At 44.8% G+C, this 22,327-nt stretch overlaps 1 protein-coding gene across 3 annotated transcripts in view; it reads right to left on the reverse strand.

Annotated features, from left to right (window-relative positions):
• Positions 1–22,327, reverse strand: part of ARID1A (AT-rich interaction domain 1A) — a 103,513-nt gene that overhangs the window by 51,395 nt on the left and 29,791 nt on the right. The window contains exon 1 of one of the 3 annotated variants that reach the window (XM_056557413.1): positions 8,953–10,532. The exons of 1 other annotated variant lie outside the window; for it this stretch is intronic. In XM_056557413.1, the coding sequence (XP_056413388.1) occupies positions 8,953–9,621 (669 nt within the window). In that variant the 5' untranslated portion in view covers positions 9,622–10,532. Of the gene's footprint in view, positions 1–8,952; positions 10,533–22,327 lie in introns of those variants that run through there. One more of the 3 variants, XM_056557414.1, reaches the window with a different exon arrangement.

Genomic DNA, 22,327 nt, shown 5'->3' on the forward strand with positions numbered 1-22,327 from the left:
GTTTATGTCAGAACCGCTGTAACCAGCAGCCACCCTAGTGCAAATCACCAGTTTTAAGCCTCAAATGTACATGACGCTCTCTCCTGAGCCATGTTGTGCGCCTTGCAAAGCATTTTATGTACACATATGGGGTATTTCCGTGTGTTACAAATTTTGGGGGTCTTTTTCTTTTACCGTTTATGAAAATGAAAAGAATGGGGCAACACCAGCATGCAAAAAAAATAATAAATAAAACAAATTTTAAACACTAACAGGCTGGTGTAGACCCCTACTTTACCTTTTCATAAGGGATAAGAGGTAAAAAGGAGAAAAAGCCACACAAAATTTGTAGCGCAATTTCTCCCGAGTACGGAGATACCCCATGTGTGACCCTAAACTGTTGCCTTGAAATACGACAGTGCTCCAAAGTGAGAGGCTTAAATTAGGGATTTTCATAGGTGTACCCGATGCAAGCGTTACACTTGCCTCCTCCACCAAAAATACTGTATGGCAGTTTTCCCCAAACAGGGTGCCTCCAGCTGTTGCAAAACTCCCAACATGCCAGAACAGTAAATGGCTGTCCAGCTATACTGGGAGTTTGCAACAGGTGGAGGATCTGTTTTGGACAAACTGACGTACAAGATTTTTTTTTTTTTATTGGGGGGGGGGGGCGCGCGCAACAGTGTAAGGGTGCAGTGTATATGTAGTGTTTTACTCTTTAGAGGGTTTACAGAGAGTTTCCCGCTGCAGCAGAAAATTTGCCGCATCTCAAACTTGAAGTGGGAAACTTGCTGTAAACCCCCGAATGAATGTACCCTGTACATTCACGTGGGGGAGGCGGGAAAAATACAACTACCAGCATGCACTGACAGACCATGCATGCTGGGAGTTATAGTTATGCAACAGCTGGAGGCACACTGGTTGGGATTGGGAAACCCTGAGTTAGGTAACAGACTACCGCAGTGTTTCTGCACCACTGTCTGTTTCCTAACTCAGTGTTTCCCAATCGCAACCAGTGTGCCTCCAGCTGTTGCATAACTACAACTCCCAGCATGCATGGTCTGTCAGTGCATGCTGGTAGTTGTATTTTTGCACCCTCCCCCACGTGAATGTACAGGGTACATTCACATGGGCGGGAGTTTACAGAATGTTTCCCGCTTCAAGTTTGAGATGCGGCAAATTTTACGCTGCAACTGGAAACTCTCTGTAAACCCCCTCCCGTGTGAATGTACCCTAAAAACACTACACTAAATAAAAAGAGTAAAACACTACACCCTTACACTGTGTTTATAACCCCTCTCTACTTGGCGCCAAAATAACGTCACAGGGGCGCAACCAATGATGCAAAGTTGTAATTCTGTCACATTCATATAATGATTAAACCAGTAAAAATGTAAAAAAAAAGCCCTAAAATGGTAATAACTTTACATCCACAACCATGATGATATGTATATTTCTATTTTGTACCGGTCAGATAAAATAAAAAAAATCCTAAAAATGTGAACCCGATATCAGCCGACAAAGCATGAGTGAGACTCACTGGCAAAGATTTATTAAACTGAGAAAAAAAATACCGTAATTTATCGGGGTATACCACGCACCGGCCTATAATACGCACCCTCATTTTACCAAGGATATTTGGGTAAAAAAAAAGTTTTTTTACCCAAATATCCTTGGTAAAATGAGGGTGCGTGTGTACGCATGTGTATACCCTGATGCACTGTTTCTGACCCTGCAGAAGCCCCCAGGAAAGGCAGGGGGAGAGAGGCCGTCGCTGCCCGCTTCTCATCCCCTGCCTTTCCTGTGGTCTAGAGCCCTGCTGGCGCTGCTTCTCTCCCCCTGGCTATCTGCGCCGGTGCCCCATTGCCTCCCCCCCCCCCCCCCATCCCCGGTTTTATGATTACCTGTTGCCGGGATCGGGTCCGCGCTGCTTCTTGCTCCGGTGTGGCGTCCCCTGCGTCGTTGCTATGCGCTGCGCAATGACGAGTGAGGTCACGTTGAAGAAGTCACTCGTCATTGCGTCTCGAAGCACATAGCGACGCAGGGGACGCCACACCGGAGTCAGAAGCAGCGCGGATCCGACCCCGGCAACAGGTAATTATAAAACCAGGGATGGGGGGGAGGCAATGGGGCAGCGGCGCCGATAGCCAGGGGTAGAGAAGTGGCGGCAGCAGGGCTCTAGACCCCAGGAAAGGCAGGGGGAGAGAAGCGGGCAGCGACGGCCTCTCTTCTCCTGCCTTTCCTGGGGGCTTCTGTGAGGTCAGAAAAACCGGGGATGGGGAAGGCAATGGGGCAGAGGCAGCAGCGCCGGCAGTCTCTGGACCCCAGGACAGGCAGGGGCAGAGAGTCGGGCAGCGACTGCAGGTCTCTGGGCCTGCAAAAGCCACTGCAGTTCATTGATTTAAAGCACCCGCTTTAAAATCATTGAACTGCAGCGGCTTATTGTCGTATAACACACAGACTTTAGGCTAAAATTTTTAGCCTAAAAAATGTGTGTTATACGCCGATAAATACGGGTAAGTGATTTTTCCCACAGCAGTCAATCACAGCTCAGCTAACGAGCTCTGGTTAAAGTAAAATCTGAGCTGTGATTGGCTGCTGTGTGAATATAACTCAATTTTTTCTGATAAATCTGGGCCACTGTGCTTTAAGAACTTTTAGAGCATTACTTGACATGTAGTGCCCGTGGATATTCTAATGAATATAATGTCAAGTAATGTCCTTTAATATCGGCGGGGACTTCAGGTAAATTAATGCTTTAAAAAGTTCTTTTAGGATTCAGGATGGCACACATCACCTAACTATGCAACGTGATCAGTCAATATTGTCTACTCGTGTGTCTCAGTTTCCAATCATCTTAACCCACCCACCCTCGCCCGTGTCATAGTGTCCTCTCCCCTAAAAACCTGGGTGCCATCACAAAATTCTTTGTTTTCATTGGCCTTCAGTCCTGTCCATAAACAGCCAGTGCCCATAAAATCTCAACTCTGGGGCAAAGTCATTTTAAAATGCTAACTCATGCAGATGCTGTGGTGTTTGTTCATACAGGAATGAAATAAATGCACAGGCCAGAAGATCCACGCTTTCAGTAGATAACATTGTGGGGCAGCACCAGATTTCAGACCCAAAGATATAAGTGCTCTATATAGTGCATCCAACCAAATTTGGCTCTTTGGTGAAAACAAATGCACAAAAGTAGGGATTGACCGATTATCGGTTTGTCCGATATCATCGGCCTTTAAATCAATGCACTGCAGCGGTGTCGCGGGGGGATAAATAGCAGATAACTCATACCGATATTCCGGTATAAGTTATCAGCTATCGGCCCTAACCTTCACGGATTATTGGTATCGGTAGTAGCCCTAAAAAAAACGATATCGGTCGATCCCTACACAAAAGGTTTTTAGTATATCAATAAGTAAGGTCAGTGTCAGATACAAAAACTTTATGCGTTGTACATCTTAGCAAAACATTAACCTTTCAATATACTTTAACAATTTTATTTCCTTTTCATAAAAAATCATGTCTGATAAAATCATGGCTTTGTCCACGCTGAAGCACAGGCATGGACAAAGTCCAGTAAGTGAGTGGGCAGGCACTCCTCTGTGCTCTCACCGGTCTGGCACTCCTCTGTGCTCTCTCCCCTGACAGGAGAGAGCACAGAGGTGCACTAGCCAACTCTCACTTACTGGACTTTGTCCATGCCTGTGTTTAAGCTTGGACAAAGCCATCAGTTCTATAAAAGGGAAATAACATTTTCTTATGAAGTATATTAGAAAGGAGAAAAGGTTAGTTTTGCCAAGATGTAAAACATAAAGTTTCTGTATCAGAGTGCCCATATAAAGTTTTATCTGTGATAATTTAACTCGCCATATAGAAGAGTGGTAGCTGTGCATGAGCAGACTTTCCATTTTATTCTGAACCTTAAAGAGCAGCGAGTCTCCATAAGGCTGGGTTCAGACTTCTGAGGGCGGCCAGCAACGTCTGAGTCAGGTCAGTGCTAGGACCATGCAGACATTGCCGATCACCATAGATTGCAATGCATTAGGTCAAGAATGACTAATTTTGCTATATGAATTCAGAGGCAGAAAGCGTTGCTGCTAAAACTCCATTGTGTGCACTGTGTGGCAGAATACGATTGTTAATGCAGCATAGTCCCATTGTCAATTTCAGAGCATACTTTCAAAGTGGAAATCCGAAAAAGTTCTGTAGTGCGAACCCAGCTTAAGGTTCTTAAGGCTGAAGTGGCTGCACACAGACATATTGATGAATCCTGCCCTATGGCTAAGTTTTTTTTTTTTGGGGGGGACGCCAAGAAAAATGCCAATTCTGCCGCATGGCTTTTTTTTGACCAAAAAACGTTGCAGCCAGATGTTAGCTGTAAATCGCAAAATTCTTTTTCCACGCATTTCAGTTTGGCGTTTTTTATTTAATCCTTTTGGCGTTTTTTCAGCTCCTTGGTGGTTTTGCAAAATCCCAGCATTTTGAGCCATTGGTGTTTTTTCCCCTGAAATCGTGGCGTTTTTCTCCCATAGAAGTCTAATGGAGTAAAAAAGCCAAGAAAAACGACATGTGGGCACTTTGGCATTTTCTCAGGGGGTTATTCTCTTTTGGACTGTAGCGAACCAAAAAAAATAAATTAAATTAAATTAAAAAAAAGATGGAGATAACATTTTGTAGGGTACCATTAAAAAAATAAGATACACTAGTGATGGAAAAAAAAAAAAATAGTATTTTTATGAAATTTATCTTTTTTATAACAATTTTTATTAATTTATGTGGGCGGGCAGGGCACTAAAAATGTAGCCGACAATAAAAATGTAGGTTGTGTGTGTTTTTTACCTTTTATTTATTTTTTAGGTGGTAATACTACTGCCAGCCTGAAATACACTGTTCCATGATGGGAGTTTTAGTACCTGTGCTAACTGACAGATCACCCCTGGGTCCATTGTGATCCTCCCGTATAATTTATAGATGCGGCCGGCCATTCTTCTATGGTCTCCTGCACTGCCGTATATTTACACCTATTCATATTTCCCGCAGAGAGCCGTGATTGGCCAGATGGTTTCAGCCAATCACAACTCTGTGGGAAATACAAATAGATGTATATATACACATCAGTGCAGGGGACCATAGAAGAGCGGATGTCCGGATCTAGAAGTTATACAGGAGGATCACAGTGGGTGTGAGGAACGACATTTGCTGTGATCGTCCATTCTATTGCAGAGATGTGGAGCGGCCCTATCCAGCGCTCACATCTCTGCACTATACTCCGGCCAGTGATATGAATAGAATATCCCTCATTCGTATTTCCTGCTAAGAGCTGTGATTGGCTGCAACCATCTGGCCAATCACCTCTCTGGGCAGAAAATATGAATGAGGGATGTTGTATTCACATCACTGGACGGAGTATAGTGCAGAGATGCGAGCGCTGTATAGAGCCACTCCACATCTTTTTATTATGGACGATCCCATTGGGCGATATGTCTATTAGTACAGGTACTACTACTCCCATCATGCTGGGAGTAGTAGTACTACAAAAAAATAAATAAATATAAAATATTTAAAAAAAAAAGGGAAACAAAGAACATTTCGTTGTAAAAAATATTCAATTTCGTTATACATTTTTCCATCACTACCGAGTCCTTTTTTTTTTTGTACCCAACAAATTCTGGGTACAAAAAAAAAAAAAAAAAAAAAAATACAAAGGCCAAAAATGCAATTTCCACACTAATGAAAAAAACGCCAGTAAAAAAAATAAAAAATAATTTAAATAAAAGTCACAGGACAAAAAAACAAGTAGAAACTTAGCCTAAAGGTCCATTTACATCAGATTTCCAGTGCAGCACCCTGCCATTGACTTCAATGGAGTTTCTGCTGCACGCTACAGAATTTCCGCAGCAAAAATTAATATTCCGGACATGTACATTCTTTTGGAGTTTACCATGCAGACTACATTCCCATCAATCGTGATAGACCATGCGGTCCTAGCGCCAGAGTCCTAGTGCCTGCTGCAGACGGAATCTCTGCTTAGAGATTCTGTAGTGTGAGTGGGTCACAAGTAATGAGGTGGATTTCCATGTGGATTCTGATGCATAATCTGCCTGGAGTCCTTGTGGAATCAAAGTCCCTCATGTCAAAAGTTCCTGACAAGGAATATTTTGTGCTTCAAGAATGGACATGTCAATTATTGAAGAAAACACAATCCTAGTCATTGACATAAGAAAGGTGGTAACATCCAAGATTGTCGTTTATCAATATAGTCCACCTCCTATCGTAGTCTAAAAAGGTGCCCATGACATGTATGTCAGCAAGATGCTAGGAGGAAAAAAAAAGGCAAACTGACATCCTATTGTTAGACCTTGGATATATGTGCATTCAAGAAAGAAATATTCGGTTGTGGATCCCATTGGGGGCAATGGCTGAAGAAGTTAGCCTCTTTACAGCACTAATAAAAAATAAATGTCCATACCTTCCCTTACTTTGTGTCATTCACACTTAGTGAAAGAAACAGACTATAAGGCTAGGTTCAAACTGACTGTTTTATCCCACTCAGGATCTGTTCAGCTCTTTTTTCCTTGAGCAAAATGGACCCTGAAGCTGGTCGGAACCAAACGGGCGCAGCCGCATCCTAACTGGACCCCGCCTATCTCATGCCACGGTTTTAGGTCCAGCTAGAAAACCGGATACGAGGCAAAAATGAGCCGACCGGAGTCACTGACTTCGGTTGGTTGGCTCATTCAAAAGAATGAGATATAGGCTGGATCCAGTCCCGTATTGCCAAAATGTAGTGCGAACCCAGCCTAATGCTTAATTTCCCCTGTGGTGGCACTGCAAAAAAATTGAATACAGTAGTTACTACTAGGTTTTTCTAGTAGCAATTTTAATTATGGCTGAGCACCATTTATTTTCCATAGCTTGGGAAGTCAAACATTATCCACAACTAACATACTAACAAAACTGGGGGTACGCTACAGGAGATACAGATTGGCATCAGTTATTGCAGCATATTCCTCAGTGCACAGTGATTTTATTTATTATTTAGAAATTACAGGCTATGGCTCACTACAATTCAGGCTAAAAACAAGCAACATTAGCAAATATGCTACCCTAAAAGTACATATATGCAAAGAAATGTGGCATCCACAGTGACTTCTTAGGATGCAGTTAAGTATAATGGGGGAGATCAGAACCTGCCCAGGGGAAAATTTGCTGAGTTGCCTATAGCAAGCAGATTGCTTTCATTTTTAAAAAGGCCTGTGAAAAATGAAGCGATCTGATTGGTTGCTATAGGTTTTGATAAATCTCCCCCAATGTTTATAGCAAAGATGCTTGTCATGCCGATTCCAGTATAAGCATTCACAACATTTATGATGACCACCGAGACCATCCAAAGGCACAATAAGATAAATGACCATGAAAACCATGGTATGAACTCTAACATGTACAGGCACTTGTAGGCCCCATTTCTTAATATGGTCATTTTAAGAGCCTTGAGGTACTATTGTCATCTCCAGGGTTCTGTAGACTCAACAGGTAACTAGCAATGACAGAAGGTAGTAGACAATACCTGGCTAGGAAAACGCATGACAAAAAGTGCATTGAGACCATGTTATGTTTTAGTATTCTCTTTTACTGGAAAAAAAAAGGGTCATGCGAATGGATGTATAGTAGCGCTATCCTAGGTCTGTACATTGCTTCTGGGGGAGAACATGGTGCCACACACAGCAATTCCGCATTATTAACAGTCACATTCATGACTTTACCAAGCAGATATTTCCCTATAAAATTACAGACTTGATATAACTGCGTGACTTACCGCCAACTACTGCTCATCACATTGTACTCTAATCTAACGGGGATAACACTACCGTTAGAATGTACGTGCAACTCAAAAATTATCACAAACTGGTGGATATTTGTCCCATAGTTATAGAAAAGCCATGTACATAAGATAAGCAAGATTTTTACCAGTTAGTCCACTGGCCCATTCTAAATTACAGAACTATCCAATGGAAGCTATCAACTGTCTAATATAAAGGATATACACTTCTGTGAAAGGAAAATATTGCTAGTTGGGTTCGTTTATCTGCATTCGGGAGAGTATCACGAGGCACCAGAGATTTTAGAAGACTAAAGCACAGTGTTTTGGGAGGTAACCAACCCTCACCAGATTTCTGTAATATGTACTCATAGGATGTGAGCAAACCAAGCCACATAGTCAAAACGTATCTAAAGTTACATGCAAGACTGGCACCATACTTTTATAAAGAATTATCCCATCTTCAATGACTATTCAACCAGAGGCCCAGGTTTATCAATAGGAAATAATAAACTGTCTAGTTTGACTATACCAAACCAACCACAGCTCAGCTTTCATTTTACTAAAGCAGGTTAAGACGTAAAAGCTGAGCTGTGATTGGTTATTATAGGCAGATCAGTCTGGGCCATTGTGTGTAATGTGAAAGCTAAGGATGGGGACACCTACTAGTGACATGTCAGTGGGGCATCCTAAGCTAACAGCCTCAATACCGTAGGTAAATAAAACCACCTTAAGTGTCATTCATCCCAACTCCGGAATATCAATGAAAGGACATGTAGGAAGACACCAGGCCACAGCTTGACCCTTCTATAGTAAATATCAAGTATTACTGGCATATCCCCAGGTACACTGGCTACTGGCAGATGAGAACAGGGCACAATGGGAAATTAATGGGAGACATTCTGGGTTCTTGAGGACTGGCATCTAGAGTGTATAGGATTTCAGGTGTGCTATGTGCATTGTACATACTGTGACCAAATGGGCCTCTCTAGTGTGCCCCAAATACTAGCTAACCTTGCCACCCAGTGTCTATGCTGAGGGCCCACATTGTGGCCCCATTGTCTGCAGACAGATGACCCTCACACAATGTGGCCCGATCACCCCATGTTCCTCACACACAAATAAGCTTCCCTCCAGGTGGCCGTCATTACCTGCGTGCTCCTGGGTATGGTCTGCCCGCTGCTGCCAGGGCTCCCGGGCGGGTGCACCCCTCTTTGACCTGCGGCCCAGCCAGCTGCATAGCCTTCGGGTCCTTTGTGCTGCTCCGAGTAGTCTCCTCCTGAGTAGGCCGGGAACCCCCGCCCCGGGCTGGGCGCAGTCAGGAGCTGGTTTAGAGTCGGGGTGGCTGCTGCCGGTTGCGCGGGGCCGAACCGCGGCGGAGGAGGAGGGTAGGCCGGAGCCGGGGGCTTGCCCGTGGAAGCAGTCGGGCGAGGCGGGGGGTATCCCGGCTGGTAGGCCCGATTTGGGTAGGCCGGATAGGAATTGTAGGCCTCGCTGGGAGGCGGGTAGTCCAGGCCTGGGCCAGATTGGAAGACTCCCCGGTTGTAAGAGGAGAAGCCGAATCCCCCGGGCGGGTGCGATGAGGCGGAGGAGGCCGCAGGCGCCTCTCCTGGCTCCTGGAGTGAAGAGCTGGACGCCGCTCGGGTCCCGTTGGCCGCTTCAGGTGCGTCTGAGTCCGCGGAGGCCTGGGCCGGGGCCTCGGTCTGAGGTTCAGCAGAAGGAGGGGGGTCCCCGGGGCTCTTCTTCAATTCGGGACCGGCGGCGGCGGGCGGGGTTCCTCCGAGGCTGGGGCCGGAGGCCGGTGCCACCTGAGCGGCCATGGAGCGCTATGAGAGGGGTGGGGATGGAGGTGGCCTCCCCCCCCGGGTGTCGGGCTGGTTGCGGGCAGGAGGGGAGGGGAGCCGTTCAGTCGGACACGAGGCGGTGGAGAGGAGGAGGAGGAGAGGCCATTTTACCGAGAGAGGAGGAGGAGAGACAGGCCGCAAAGCGCGGAGCTGGGAGTCCTGGACTGGGGAGGCTGAGGCCGCAAGACCCGGCAGCTGGAACACGAGGAGGGAGCCGGGCTGGCAGCTTCCTGCACAAGAATCGCCCCCCGAGGAAAGCCCGGGCCGGAGCACTGGACGGGAGGCACGGCCCGGCCACTGCCTGCGAGAGTCTTCGGAGCCCGGGGAGGAAGGCTGCAAGTCCCGGAGCTGGAGTGGGCGCAGGATCGGGAGCGCTGTCACACAGGCACAGCACAAGCGGTGTAAGCTCCGGAGCGGCCCGGCATGCTATGGCTACGAGGGGAGCACTGGTGCACTGGAGCTCTCACATAGCCGCCGAGATGATGGGCCACTCTGTCACATGGGGACGGCAACGAGGGGGAAAGGGGAGCCGGGGCTACAGAACAGACACTGGGGTAAAACACGGAGCTGGATCCAAAATGGCAGCGCAGCGCTTTCATTGGCTCCGCAAAGCCCGGAATCTGGAGTGAGTACAGGTGCAGTGGCACAATGAGAAGGGAGATCGCCCACAATGAGCCCTCTGATTCCTATAGGCTTACACACCGGACAGTAAGACCTGGACCTGGAGATGAGATCCGGACTCGTCCGATCGCCTCCTATTAACTGACAACCAACTCGATCCGGGCAGTAAGACCCGGGGGCGGAGCGCGGGAACCCAAGGGGAGGTGGGTCACGTGAGAGCGTCTAGCTACGTCGCTACGTCACAAGGTGTGTGTGTGCTCAGGACTGATCTTCATTGTGTTATAACCAAGTAACGTGAGGCGCCCTGAGCATTGTGCACATATATGAACGTGGTCACATGGCGACGTGTGTGCGCGGCAGCGCTAACGTGTATAGAGCGCTGATATATGTCTGTGTGGGCGATGAGCGGCACTCTCATAAGGGACTTGTCAGAAGTCCTCAGCATTTAGGTAGCGCGCACACTGCCGCCATGTCAGTGTGACGGCTGCAGCCATTCGTACGGGCGCTCCAGTGACCCCCAGACTCCGGCACAAAGAGCTCGGAGCGCCGGCCCGGGGGGAGGGGCGCCAGTCCCCGGATCTTCATTCTTAATCACACTGACTGGCCGGGCTGCCCCATAATGCATTGCGCTAGAGCTGCTCACAAAACCCGGCGCGTCAGAGAGGGGAGTGGAGGGCGGTAATGTGCGGCTCCAGACAAAGGAGGGAGGAGGCTGCCTAAGCCAGGAGTGCAGGAGCCACATTAGTGGACTTCACTTCGATCACATGTCTCTGCTTACACATGTGCTCCGCTGTATGTACACAATGCTGCCGTGTGTACAGTGCGGATCATGCCGCTCATCATGAGCTGTCATTTCTGTCACAGCATCAAGATTGAGGGAAGAGTAATCTTCTTATCTCACATCTTCTACATGGTACTGCAGTGTGATCTACTGAACTGGGAGGAATACTTGGGGACAGACCTCACATTTTAGGGGTGTGTTCACACATGGTGTATGCACTGCTGATTTTATGCTATGCTGTGCTCAATTAGACGAGAAGAATACATTAATAATACAGTATGAAATCCACAGTGCATATCCTGCATGTAAACATACTTTACAAACCTACTATTTTGGGGACATGTAGGTGTACCAAGCCTGGGCTCACACCTACATCAGATGGTCCCTCAAAAATGTTCAACAAGATAGCATCCTGCACTATTTTTCAGGTAAATAGCTAAAAACTCAGCAGACCCCATTAAAGTCAATGAGGAACTCAACAGACCCGATTAAAGTCAACGGGGTCCATTAGGTTTTCTTCAGGATTGGCATGTATGTAAGCAAATCTCTGGAGCAGTTTTTTTCTTCTTTAATTTTTCATTGTTCTCTTTCAAGAGTAGAACAATGGAAAGTACAATGAATGTGCAAAGCCAGCCTGATCACATGATTTTAGCAGGTAAAAAAAAAAAAAAAAAAATTAAAGATAGCTGCACATTGCCCATTGTAAACTGCATGTGTGGCCATCAGTGAATTCATGTGAAGGGCCACACAATCCAGTGATCATTCATGCAGCCATACCTGCAGGAATGCCAAGCCATGGAAAGGTTCTTTAGAAAAAGACCATCTATGAGATAGACCACTGTTTCCCAACCAAGTTGCCTCCAGGTGTTGCAAAACTACAACTCCCAGCATGCCTGGACAGCCAAAGGCTGTCCAGGCATGCTGGGAGTTGTAGCTTTGCAACATCTGGAGGCACCCTGGTTGGGAAACACTGAGATAGACTCTTACACAGGGCATAAACAGGATAACTGTCAACAGATCTAGTGCCTACAGCAGTGATTCCCAACCAGGGTGCCTCTAGCTGTGGCAAAACTACAACTCCCAGCATGCCCAGACTGCCAAATGTCTACAGAATATGACAGCAACCAGAATGGAAGCAGCACCATACTCCTCCATTGTCTTCAGGTAGATTTTAAAGGTACACCTCGAATATAACTGTTGGCTTCACAGTTGTCCTTCAGAGTGTTCCTGTTGACCTCTGTTGGCAGCTTATCTTCCGAGATATCTTTTGAAAGTTGGTCTGCCCACCCCATACTCATAACGTAGTTGGCTGGACCCACTTAAAGGGGTACTCCGGTGAAAACCGTTTTTCTTTTAAATCAACTGGTGCCAGAAAGTTAAACATATTTGTAAATTACTTCTATTAAATAATCTTAATCCTTCCTGTACTTATTAGCTGCTGAATACTACAGAGGAAATTCTTTTCTTTTTGGAATTCTCTCTGATGACATCACGAGCACAGTTCTCTCTGCTGACGTCATTATAATAATAATAACATAATGGACATAATGGTGGGTGGAGAGGAGTCCTGTGGGGGGAGGTTAAGAGCAGTGGATAAGGAGATCCATGGGTTACAAATCAGCCGTAAAAATAAATGTAGCCCGAAAAATTGTAATCTCAATAATTCAAAAAATTCCATTAGCCCCAATAACTCAATAACTACAATAAGCCCCATTAACTCAAAAAATACCGTTAGCCCCAATAACTTAAATAACAACGTTAGACCCATTAACGCAAAAAATCCCATTAGCCCCAATAACTTAAATAATAACGTTAGACCCAATAACTCAAAAACTCCCGTTAGACCCAATAACTTAAATAGTACAATTAGCCCTTATAACTCAAAAAATAACATTAACCCCAATAACTCTGAAAATCCCATTAGTGAGACTATATGTGTAAAACTTAATGGAAATGTAAAGTGTATGTTCACAAATGCCGGAAGCCTAGCAAATAAAATGGGGGAGCTTGAGGCCTTGATACTGGAGGAATATATTGATATAGTTGGGGTCACTGAGACATGGCTGGACTCCTCGCATGACTGGGCTGTCAATCTGCAGGGGTTTACATTGTTTCGCAAGGATAGAATGAACAGAAAAGGTGGTGGAGTCTGTCTGTATGTAAGAAGTGGTATGAAAGCCAGTGTGAACGATGCCATAGTGTGTGATGATTCTGAGGATGTGGAATCACTGTGGGTAGAATTACAAAAGGAGGGAAATACTGAAAAAATAATATTTGGGTGTAATCTACAGACCCCTAACATATCTGAGGAGATAGAAGGTCAGCTGTATAAACAAATAGAGAGGGCCGCCCGGGAAGGTACAGTGGTAATAATGGGAGATTTTAACTATCCAGATATAGATTGGGGTCGGGGGTTGGCTAAAACTACAAAGGGGCGACAATTCCTAAATTTATTGCAGGATAATTTTATGGGCCAGTTTGTGGAGGACCCAACAAGAAGTGATGCCTTGTTGGATCTGATCATTTCCAACAACGCAGAGCTGGTTGGTAATGTAACTGTGAGGGAAAACCTTGGTAATAGCGACCACAATATAGTTACTTTTGACTTAAAATGTAGAAAACAAAGACAGGCGGGGAAGGCAAAAACATATAACTTTAAAAAGGCAAACTTCCCTGGGCTGAGGGCTGCACTACAGGACATAGACTGGGGGGAGGTGTTGTCAAATACTGATACAGAAGGTAAATGGGACATCTTTAAATCAACTCTAAATAACTATACAGCTAAATATATACCAAAGGGGAACAAATATAAATGATTAAAACTAAATCCTACATGGCTGACACATGATGTTAAAAGAGCAATAAACAACAAAAAAATAGCCTTCAAAAAATACAAATCTGATGGGTCAGCGATAACATTTAAACAGTACAAGGAGCTTAACAAAATCTGTAAAAATGTAATAAAAACAGCAAAAATTCAAAATGAGAGACAGGTGGCCAAAGAAAGCAAAACTAATCCTAAATATTTTTTTAGATATATAAATACAAAAAAAACAAGGACAGAGCATGTAGGACCCCTTAATAATGATAATGGGGAGGTTGTCACGGGCGATCAAGAGAAGGCGGAGCTACTGAATGGGTTCTTTAGTTCTGTATACACTAAGGAAGAAGGAGCTGACATTGGCCAGGTCAGTGCTGGTAACACATCATGTAATGTACTGAACTGGCTTAATGTAGAGATGGTACAAGGTAAGTTAGGTAAAGTAAATGTAAGCAAATCTCCAGGGCCGGATGGATTACACCCAAGAGTTCTTAGAGAGGTAAGTTCAGTAATATCTGTACCCCTGTTCATGATATTTAGAGATTCTCTGGTGTCTGGTATTGTGCCAAGGGACTGGCGCAAGGCTAATGTGGTACCAATCTTCAAGAAGGGCTCTAGGTCTTCGCCAGGCAATTATAGACCGGTAAGTCTAACGTGCATTGTGGGTAAATTGTTTGAAGGATTTATAAGGGATTACATACAGGAATACATAGGGGATAATTGTATTATAAGTGATAGCCAGCATGGGTTTACTAAGGATAGAAGTTGTCAAACCAATCTAATTTGCTTTTATGAAGATGTGAGTAGAAGCCTTGACAGAGGAATGGCTGTGGATATAGTATTTCTGGATTTTGCTAAAGCATTTGATATTGTCCCTCATAGACGTCTGACAGGTAAGTTAAGGTCCTTGGGCTTGGAAATTTTAGTTTGTAACTGGATTGAACACTGGCTCATGGATCGTACCCAGAGAGTGGTGGTCAATGATTCGTACTCTGATTGGTCCCCGGTTATTAGTGGTGTACCCCAAGGTTCAGTACTGGGACCGCTGTAGTTTAATTTATTTATCAATGATATAGAGGATGGCATTAACAGCTCTGTTTCTATCTTTGCAGATGACACCAAGCTTTGTAGCACAGTACAGTCTATAGAGGATGTGTATAGGTTACAAGATGACTTGGATAGACTAAGTGTCTGCGCATCCACTTGGCAAATGAGGTTCAATGTGGATAAATGTAAAGTTATGCATCTGGGTACTAAGAACATGCATGCATCGTATGTCTTAGGGGGGATTAAACTGGCAGAGTCACTGGTAGAGAAGGATCTGGACTTTTAGATCACAGACTACAGAATAGCATGCAATGTCAGGCTGCTGCTTCCAAGGCCGGCAGCATATTGTCATGTATCCAAAGAGGCATGGACTCAAGGGACAGGGACATAATACTCCCCCTTTATAAAGCATTGGTACGGCCTCACCTGGAATATGCTGTTCAGTTTTGGTCGCCTGTTCATAAAAGGGACACTGCGGAGTTGGAAAGGGTGCAGAGACACGCGACTAAACTAATATGGGGCATGGAACATCTTAGCTATGAGGAGCGATTAAAGGAGTTACAATTGTTTAGTCTTGAGAAGAGACGTTTAAGGGGGGATATGATAAATGTATATAAGTATATAAATGGCCCATACAAAAAATATGGAGAAAAACTGTTCCAGGTTAAACCCCCCCCCCCCCCCCCCAAGGACGAGGGGGCACTCCCTCCGTCTGGAGAAGAAAAGGTTTAGTCTAAAGGGGCGACACGCCTTCTTTACCGTGAGGACTGTGAATTTATGAAACGGTCTACAAAATAACATTAATGCTTATGCAGAATTATAAAACTACATCCCTTTCCCTTATCCCCTTCCCTTCAATTCCCTGGTTGGACTTGATGGACGTATGTCTTTTTTCAACCATACTAACTATGTAACAACTCTTTATTTATTGTTGTCCTTAGTGGGATTTGAACCCAAGGCCCCAGCACTGCAAGGCAGCAGTGCTAACCACTGAGCCACCATGCTGCCCTTTGCATATATCTGCTATGCACAGTTGCTAAAATGGACAGAGAGGTCAGCAAAGAGCACTGTGCTCGTGATGTCATCAGTGTTCCAAAAAGAAAGGAATTTCCTCTGTAGCATTCAGCAGCTAATAAGTACTGGAAGGATTAAGATTTTTTAATAGAAGTCATTTACAAATATGTTTAACTTTCTGGCACCAGTTGATTTAAAAGAAAAAAGGTTTTAACCGGAGTACCCCTTTAAATCAGCGATTAAGGTCTTATGTGTATGGGCACCTTAACATGGCCAATCTTTTGTACACTGATGAGATAAGTGCTGCCAGAGAGAACCCATCTCCCTATTACCTAACCATAATGGCATGATTGCCCATTGTGCCACACTTTTATATTGGGGAAATTACATATTGAATTGTCAATGCCTTGCTATTACAATCCTTTAGGCCTTGTCAAAGGTTTTTTGCATTATAAACATTGGTGGCTTATTCAGAAAATAAGCCGTCAATCTATGATATTGGGATCCTGATGCCTAAAGTAATGGGTCTGTGGTCCCATCAGCTGTTTTACATAACAGTAAAAATCCCGATCAAGTACTATGATGGATATTTGCTGTTCCACTATACTGAACACCACAGCCCCCCCCCCCTTTTTTTTTATTTAAATGGGATCCCAGCAACTAGATACTTAACAATCAAGTCTAAACCATATGCTCCTTGTTGGAAAACCCCTTTAACTGCACTTTTGTTGCATAATACATGCATTGTTTTGTACATACTGTAGCATGCAAGCACATATTTCTGGTGTGTTTATTCCCATTTATTTATGTAAAAAAGACAAGAAACGTGGTGGCTTTGGATAGAAACAGTACTATTTACATGTTTTTGTTTGCAGCAAGGTAGTGGGACCATCTCCACGCTAGGCAATGGTTCACTGCCTTGCTGCAAAAGAAAACATGTAAATAGTACTGTTTCTATTCAAAGCCACCGTTTCCTTGTCTTTTTTTATAGAAGTAAACGGAATGAACACACCAGAAAAAACAGGGTGTCATCTATGATGGAGGCTGCCTAACATATAAAACTAACAGAGTGGTGTGTACAAAACCTATTAAAGGGTTTGTGCAGAATTAGAAAAATACTGCTTCTTTTTTGCAAAAACAGCACCACTCCTGTCCACAGGTTGTATGTAGTACTGCAACTCAGTCATTCACCAGACACAACCTATGTGCAGGAGTGGTACTTTTTTTTTGCAAGAAAGAAGCAGCGTTTTTCTAATCCTGGACAACCCCTTTAAAGGGGTACTCTGCCCCAATACATGTTATCCCCTATTCAAAGGATAGGGGATAACATCTCTGATCGCGGGGCACTGCCGCTGGGACAATTTAGTTTAAATTGACCTAAACAAAAAACACATTTAGATAACAGGCTGCTGAAGGTTTTATAAGCTGCATTTAAAGGGTCACAAAAGTGTCTTCCAAATTATATTTCTCATAAACACATCTCAATTTCTCACAAGGGGTGATCCATGATCCCCCTCCGTTTACTAGAACAAAAGGGCTGCAGCACATACTCTCTCTGATAAATTATGTCTCTGATAAATTCTCAAGTTTCGCTTTAGGCTGCAATCACACCTAGTTTTCAGCCTACGGTTGCCGGATCCGGCTGGGGGAGGGGAATACCAGGCACTCACATACCCCAGCCGGACCGGCACTGAAATCCATATACTTTAATGAGCCGACCGGAGTCAAACGGGGACTCCAGTCATCTCATTTTTGACTCGTATGTGGTTTCCTGTCCGGATCTAAAACCGTAGTATACTACGGTTTTTATGTCCTGTCACAAAACCGGATACGGGTCAAAAGTGAGCCGACCGGAGTCACCGTATGGGAAAAAGTATGGGACGGTTCCGTCTGTTTTTTATTTTTTTTTTAAAATGTTGTCAATTTTGAATTTGCATGTGCAAAATAAAAACCGTATACGGTTTCCCGTATGGAACCATATACATGTGCAATTCCCATTGACGTCTATGTTAAAAAAAAAACGTATGCGGTTGCAGTACGGTTTTTGAACCAGAGACAAAACCGTGATCAACCACGGTTTTGAGTACGTGAAAAAACATATTGCAAGCAAACCGTACGCAACTGGATGCATCCGGGTGCATACGGTTTTCAATTATTTGTCTATGTATATGGTTTTCAATACGGTTACATACGTTTTTAATGTTCAAAACGTATACGGGAAACGTATTTGAAATACGTGGTGTGAACCCAGCCTTATCTGGCTTTGTGGTAGTTTACTAATCTGTACTTTAGAATCCTTCTACTCTTGCTGAAATGGAAATTGGTTCTTCTTGCTTTGTGATGGATTTATGTATACACAGAGCAGCTAGTCTGAGGAGCAGAGCTGCAGTAAGGAGTTACAGAGAAGCAGCCTGATCCAGTGGTGAGACAAGAAGGCCAAAATAAGCTGTTGGGGCATAACCTAGGTCGGGCTGCACATTGGTGTGACACCTGTAAATGTATATGTACAGTGACCCCCCCGACATGCGATGGCCCCGACATATGATCAAATCGACATACGATGGCCTCTCAGAGGCCATCGCATGTTGATGTCAGCATCGACATACGATGCTTTTATATGTCGGGGCCATCGCATTAACTGCTATCCGACAGCGCAAAATGCTTAAGCTGCTGTCGTATAGCAGTGTAATGTGCCCCAGCAGGTTCACTCACCTATCCCTGCTGCTCCGGGTCCTCTCCGGGGTCCGGGCCGCGCTATCCGGCGTCGTTATTACGTAGCTGCGCACACCGTCCCGGCGCAACAACGTAATAACGTCACCAGAAAGCAAGGCCTGGACCCCGGTGGAGATGCAGAAGACGCCGGAGGACCCAGAAGAAGACGCCGGAGCAGCGGGACCCCATCGGAAGTCCCTGGGAGACCATTGGGAGCGGTGAGGACGTGGTCCGGAGCGGCGGGGACAGGTGAGTATTTAATGCACTTTTACATTGCACGAATCCCTCAACATACGATGGATTCAACAAACGATGGGTCGTTTGGAACAAATTACCATCGTATGTTGAGGGACCACTGTATAAGCATTATGATGATTGCTCTAATATGAAGATCAGGTTGTGCACTTTGTTACTTAGAACCTCTGAGAGTAGACTGGGTGGTGAAAGAAAATTACCTGCCATTTCTGAAAGGATACAGTTGGCAATATAAACTTTGCTTTCCATACATGGAGAGAGAAAAGGAACTAGTTTATTCTAACTTACTTTGGAAACCTACCAGGCTCCAAAATGCAGTTTAATTGGCAAGAGTAATGGCCTAGCAATGACTTCCATTTTTTTTTCATGCATGAAAGCTCATGAGGCTCATGGTTAAAGCATAATACATTGCAATACATAAGTGATCATCTCCATATACCTACCCCTTCAGCACTTTATAAAGGTGTTGGTTTAGATTTTGGCTTGGTGACAGGGTCATAAAGCTTTTTTGTATGTATTCTCAATTGCCAACAAATGTGGCTGGATCCAAGGGCTAAATTAGCACCATGGGGGAATTTATGGACCCAGTACATCTGATGTCAGGCTTTAAAGTGTATCTGTCAGAACCAACATTTTTTTTAATATATCACTCAGTACCTAATCCTGACCATGTACATATAATTTTTATGTGTCTAGCACCTTTATGAATTTTTTTTATTACACTTTTAATTTAGCTCACTAGTCTGAATTCCTCTCAAAGGGAGGGGGCGTGGCCTCACTGTGCAGGTCTCTGCCCCCTCCCTCAGTATGCTGTCTGCTCATATCTCCCCTAGCATTAGCAAAACTACAACTCCCAGCTTGTCCTCACAGCTTGTCCGCTGACAGTGGGAGGATTTTTCCTCTAGCTTTGAGCCCTGCACTACAGATGAGCGAATTTACAGTAAATTCGATTCGTCACGAACTTCTCGGCTCGGCAGTTGATGACTTATCCTGCATAACTTAGTTAAGCTTTCAGGTGCTCCGGTGGGCTGGAAAAGGTGGATACAGTCCTAGAAAAGAGTCTCCTAGGACTGTATCCACCTTTTCCAGCCAACGGGAGCACCTGAAAGCTGAACTAATTTATGCAGGATAAGTCATCAACTGCCGAGCCGAGACGTTTGAGAGGAATCAAATTTACTGTAAATTCGCTCATCTCTACCCTGCACTCACAGCTGTCAATCAAGGAAGTGTGTCCATGACATAGGTGATTATGCATGGACACAGCAGGACTAATGTGTGTCCAAGTAGGCAGAGGGGGCAGTTGTTTGGCTTTTTCAGTATGAAATACTGAAAATTTTCTAATGAAAGCAATTGCAAAACCTATTGGTTATAAATGCTTTACAACATATCAAAAGTTTTTGTATCTGACAGTGCCCATTAAAAAAAAAAAAGTGCAAATTTTCATGCAAATCGCTGATAGAGAGGACTTACCATAAAGTGGGTAATAAAGAGGCGTGACCTCAGCAACAATTTATTACAATTGACACTAGAGAGGTAGCATAAATTGAGGTTTAATTCTATACTAGTTTAGAGCAGGTGCACAAGAACAACAATTCAATCAGATAGGTAGTACAAATTAGCAGTATCTAGAAATCCAAGAGGGTGCTCCCATAGTCAGGGCCAGATTGAGACTGCCTGGGAGACGGAGAACATGATTATGATGCCCCCCCCCCCCCCCCCCGATTGTCCCCCTTCCCTTCCACTGAGACCTGTTGCGGGCCTGTCACGTAAGGAACAGACTGAGACCAAAAATAGGCCTGGGTATATTAGACTATGTCCCCTTTTATTTTTTTGGTGGGTGTCACAGGAGTCAGGCCCCGTTAAAATAAAATGGGCTGCATGGTCTAAAATCACTTCAGTTCAAGTCACTCTTTCCAGCTGTTGCAAAGCTACAACACCCGTTATGTCTGGAGAGCTTCAGGCATTATAGGAGTTGTAGTTTTGTAACAGCTGGAGCCTCAAATTGGGGTACAGTTTCATCCATTATTACTGCAAAACTTAGAAGTGACGAGAGACCTAATGGGACAGTCAGGAGAATACACAAACATAAAATGACTTACAGGAGACGTCTTCTCTGTTGTCTTTCCTTTTCTTCTTCATCTGGTCCAGACGCCAGGTCTTCTTCTAGCTCCATCTTCCTCTGTAAAGTTTGACACCTGGACATCATTGGTTCCTCACTCTGCCAGCCGCTCCTCATCCTCTGTATGAAGACATTAAAACCCTTCAAGAGACTGTGCTTCCTAAATATAATACTGCCAAACCCTGTGTATCCTGTATATTATACTGCCAAACCCTGTGTACCCTGTATATTATACTGCCAAACCCTGTGTACCCTGTATATTATATTGCCAAACCCTGTGTACCCTGTATATTATACTGCCAAACATCATGCCCTCTAAAAACAATACTACCACACATTGTGTCTTCCGTAGTGTGCACAGAGCAGCAGCATCCCATTGAAAACAAGCGAAATTCTGCTGGCGGAAGTTTGTAGTGTGGACGAGCCCTAATCCCCCCCAGACACCTCTGCCCCCCCAGACCCCTAAGTCCTCCTCCAGACTCCCCCTTTTTTTTACCTGCAAAAACACAGAAAAACTGCTACTGCTTTTTCCTGTGTTATGGTAATTTTTTGGCATTTTTTTCTTGTGCTTTTGCCTTCTCTGGAAACTTAGCCTTAGTCCTCCCCTGGTCCTTAAAGGGGTACTCCACCCCTAGACATCTTATCCCCTATCCAAAGGATAGGGGATAAGATGTCTAGGGGTGGAGTACCACTTTAAGTCCCCCCCCCTTCAACACTCCTGGTCCTTCTCCACTATTCCACTTTTCTACACCCCCTCAGTCCCCTTCACACTCCTCTGCCCCCTTTACCAAACCCACACTTACCTTACCCCACCCCACCTCCCAAACAACCTCACTTCAGCCCCCCATGCCCTCCTGGTCCTTCTCCACTACACTTTTCTTCACCAACCCCAGTTCCCCCACATTAGGTTGTAGCTCCCCCACAGTAGGTTGCAGTTCCCCCGCATTAGGTTGTAGTCCCCCCCACATTACGTTGGCAGTGTCCCCCACAGACATACAGCCTCCAGTCATATACAGTGTATGGCTGGAGGCTGTATGTCTGTGTACTGCCCCACTTCAGTGCTCCGACCACCGCTCCTCTGGTCCGGGGTCATGATCTACTGCAATGGCCTAGGGGCCATAACAACAGGTCCCGGGACCGGAGGAGCGGTGGTCGGAGCACTGAAGATGACGTGTAGGTAACTTACCATGCGTGCATCCTCGCTGCTCCGCTCCTATGGGCGCACACACTGGATGTCAGGGATGTCCCTGCGTGCGCCACCTCCCTGCGTTTTTAAAGTTATTGCGGAGCCACAGAAAGGTAACCGGGACAT

Source organism: Hyla sarda, chromosome 2, assembly GCF_029499605.1.
Source record: "Hyla sarda isolate aHylSar1 chromosome 2, aHylSar1.hap1, whole genome shotgun sequence".
NCBI lineage: Eukaryota > Metazoa > Chordata > Amphibia > Anura > Hylidae > Hyla > Hyla sarda.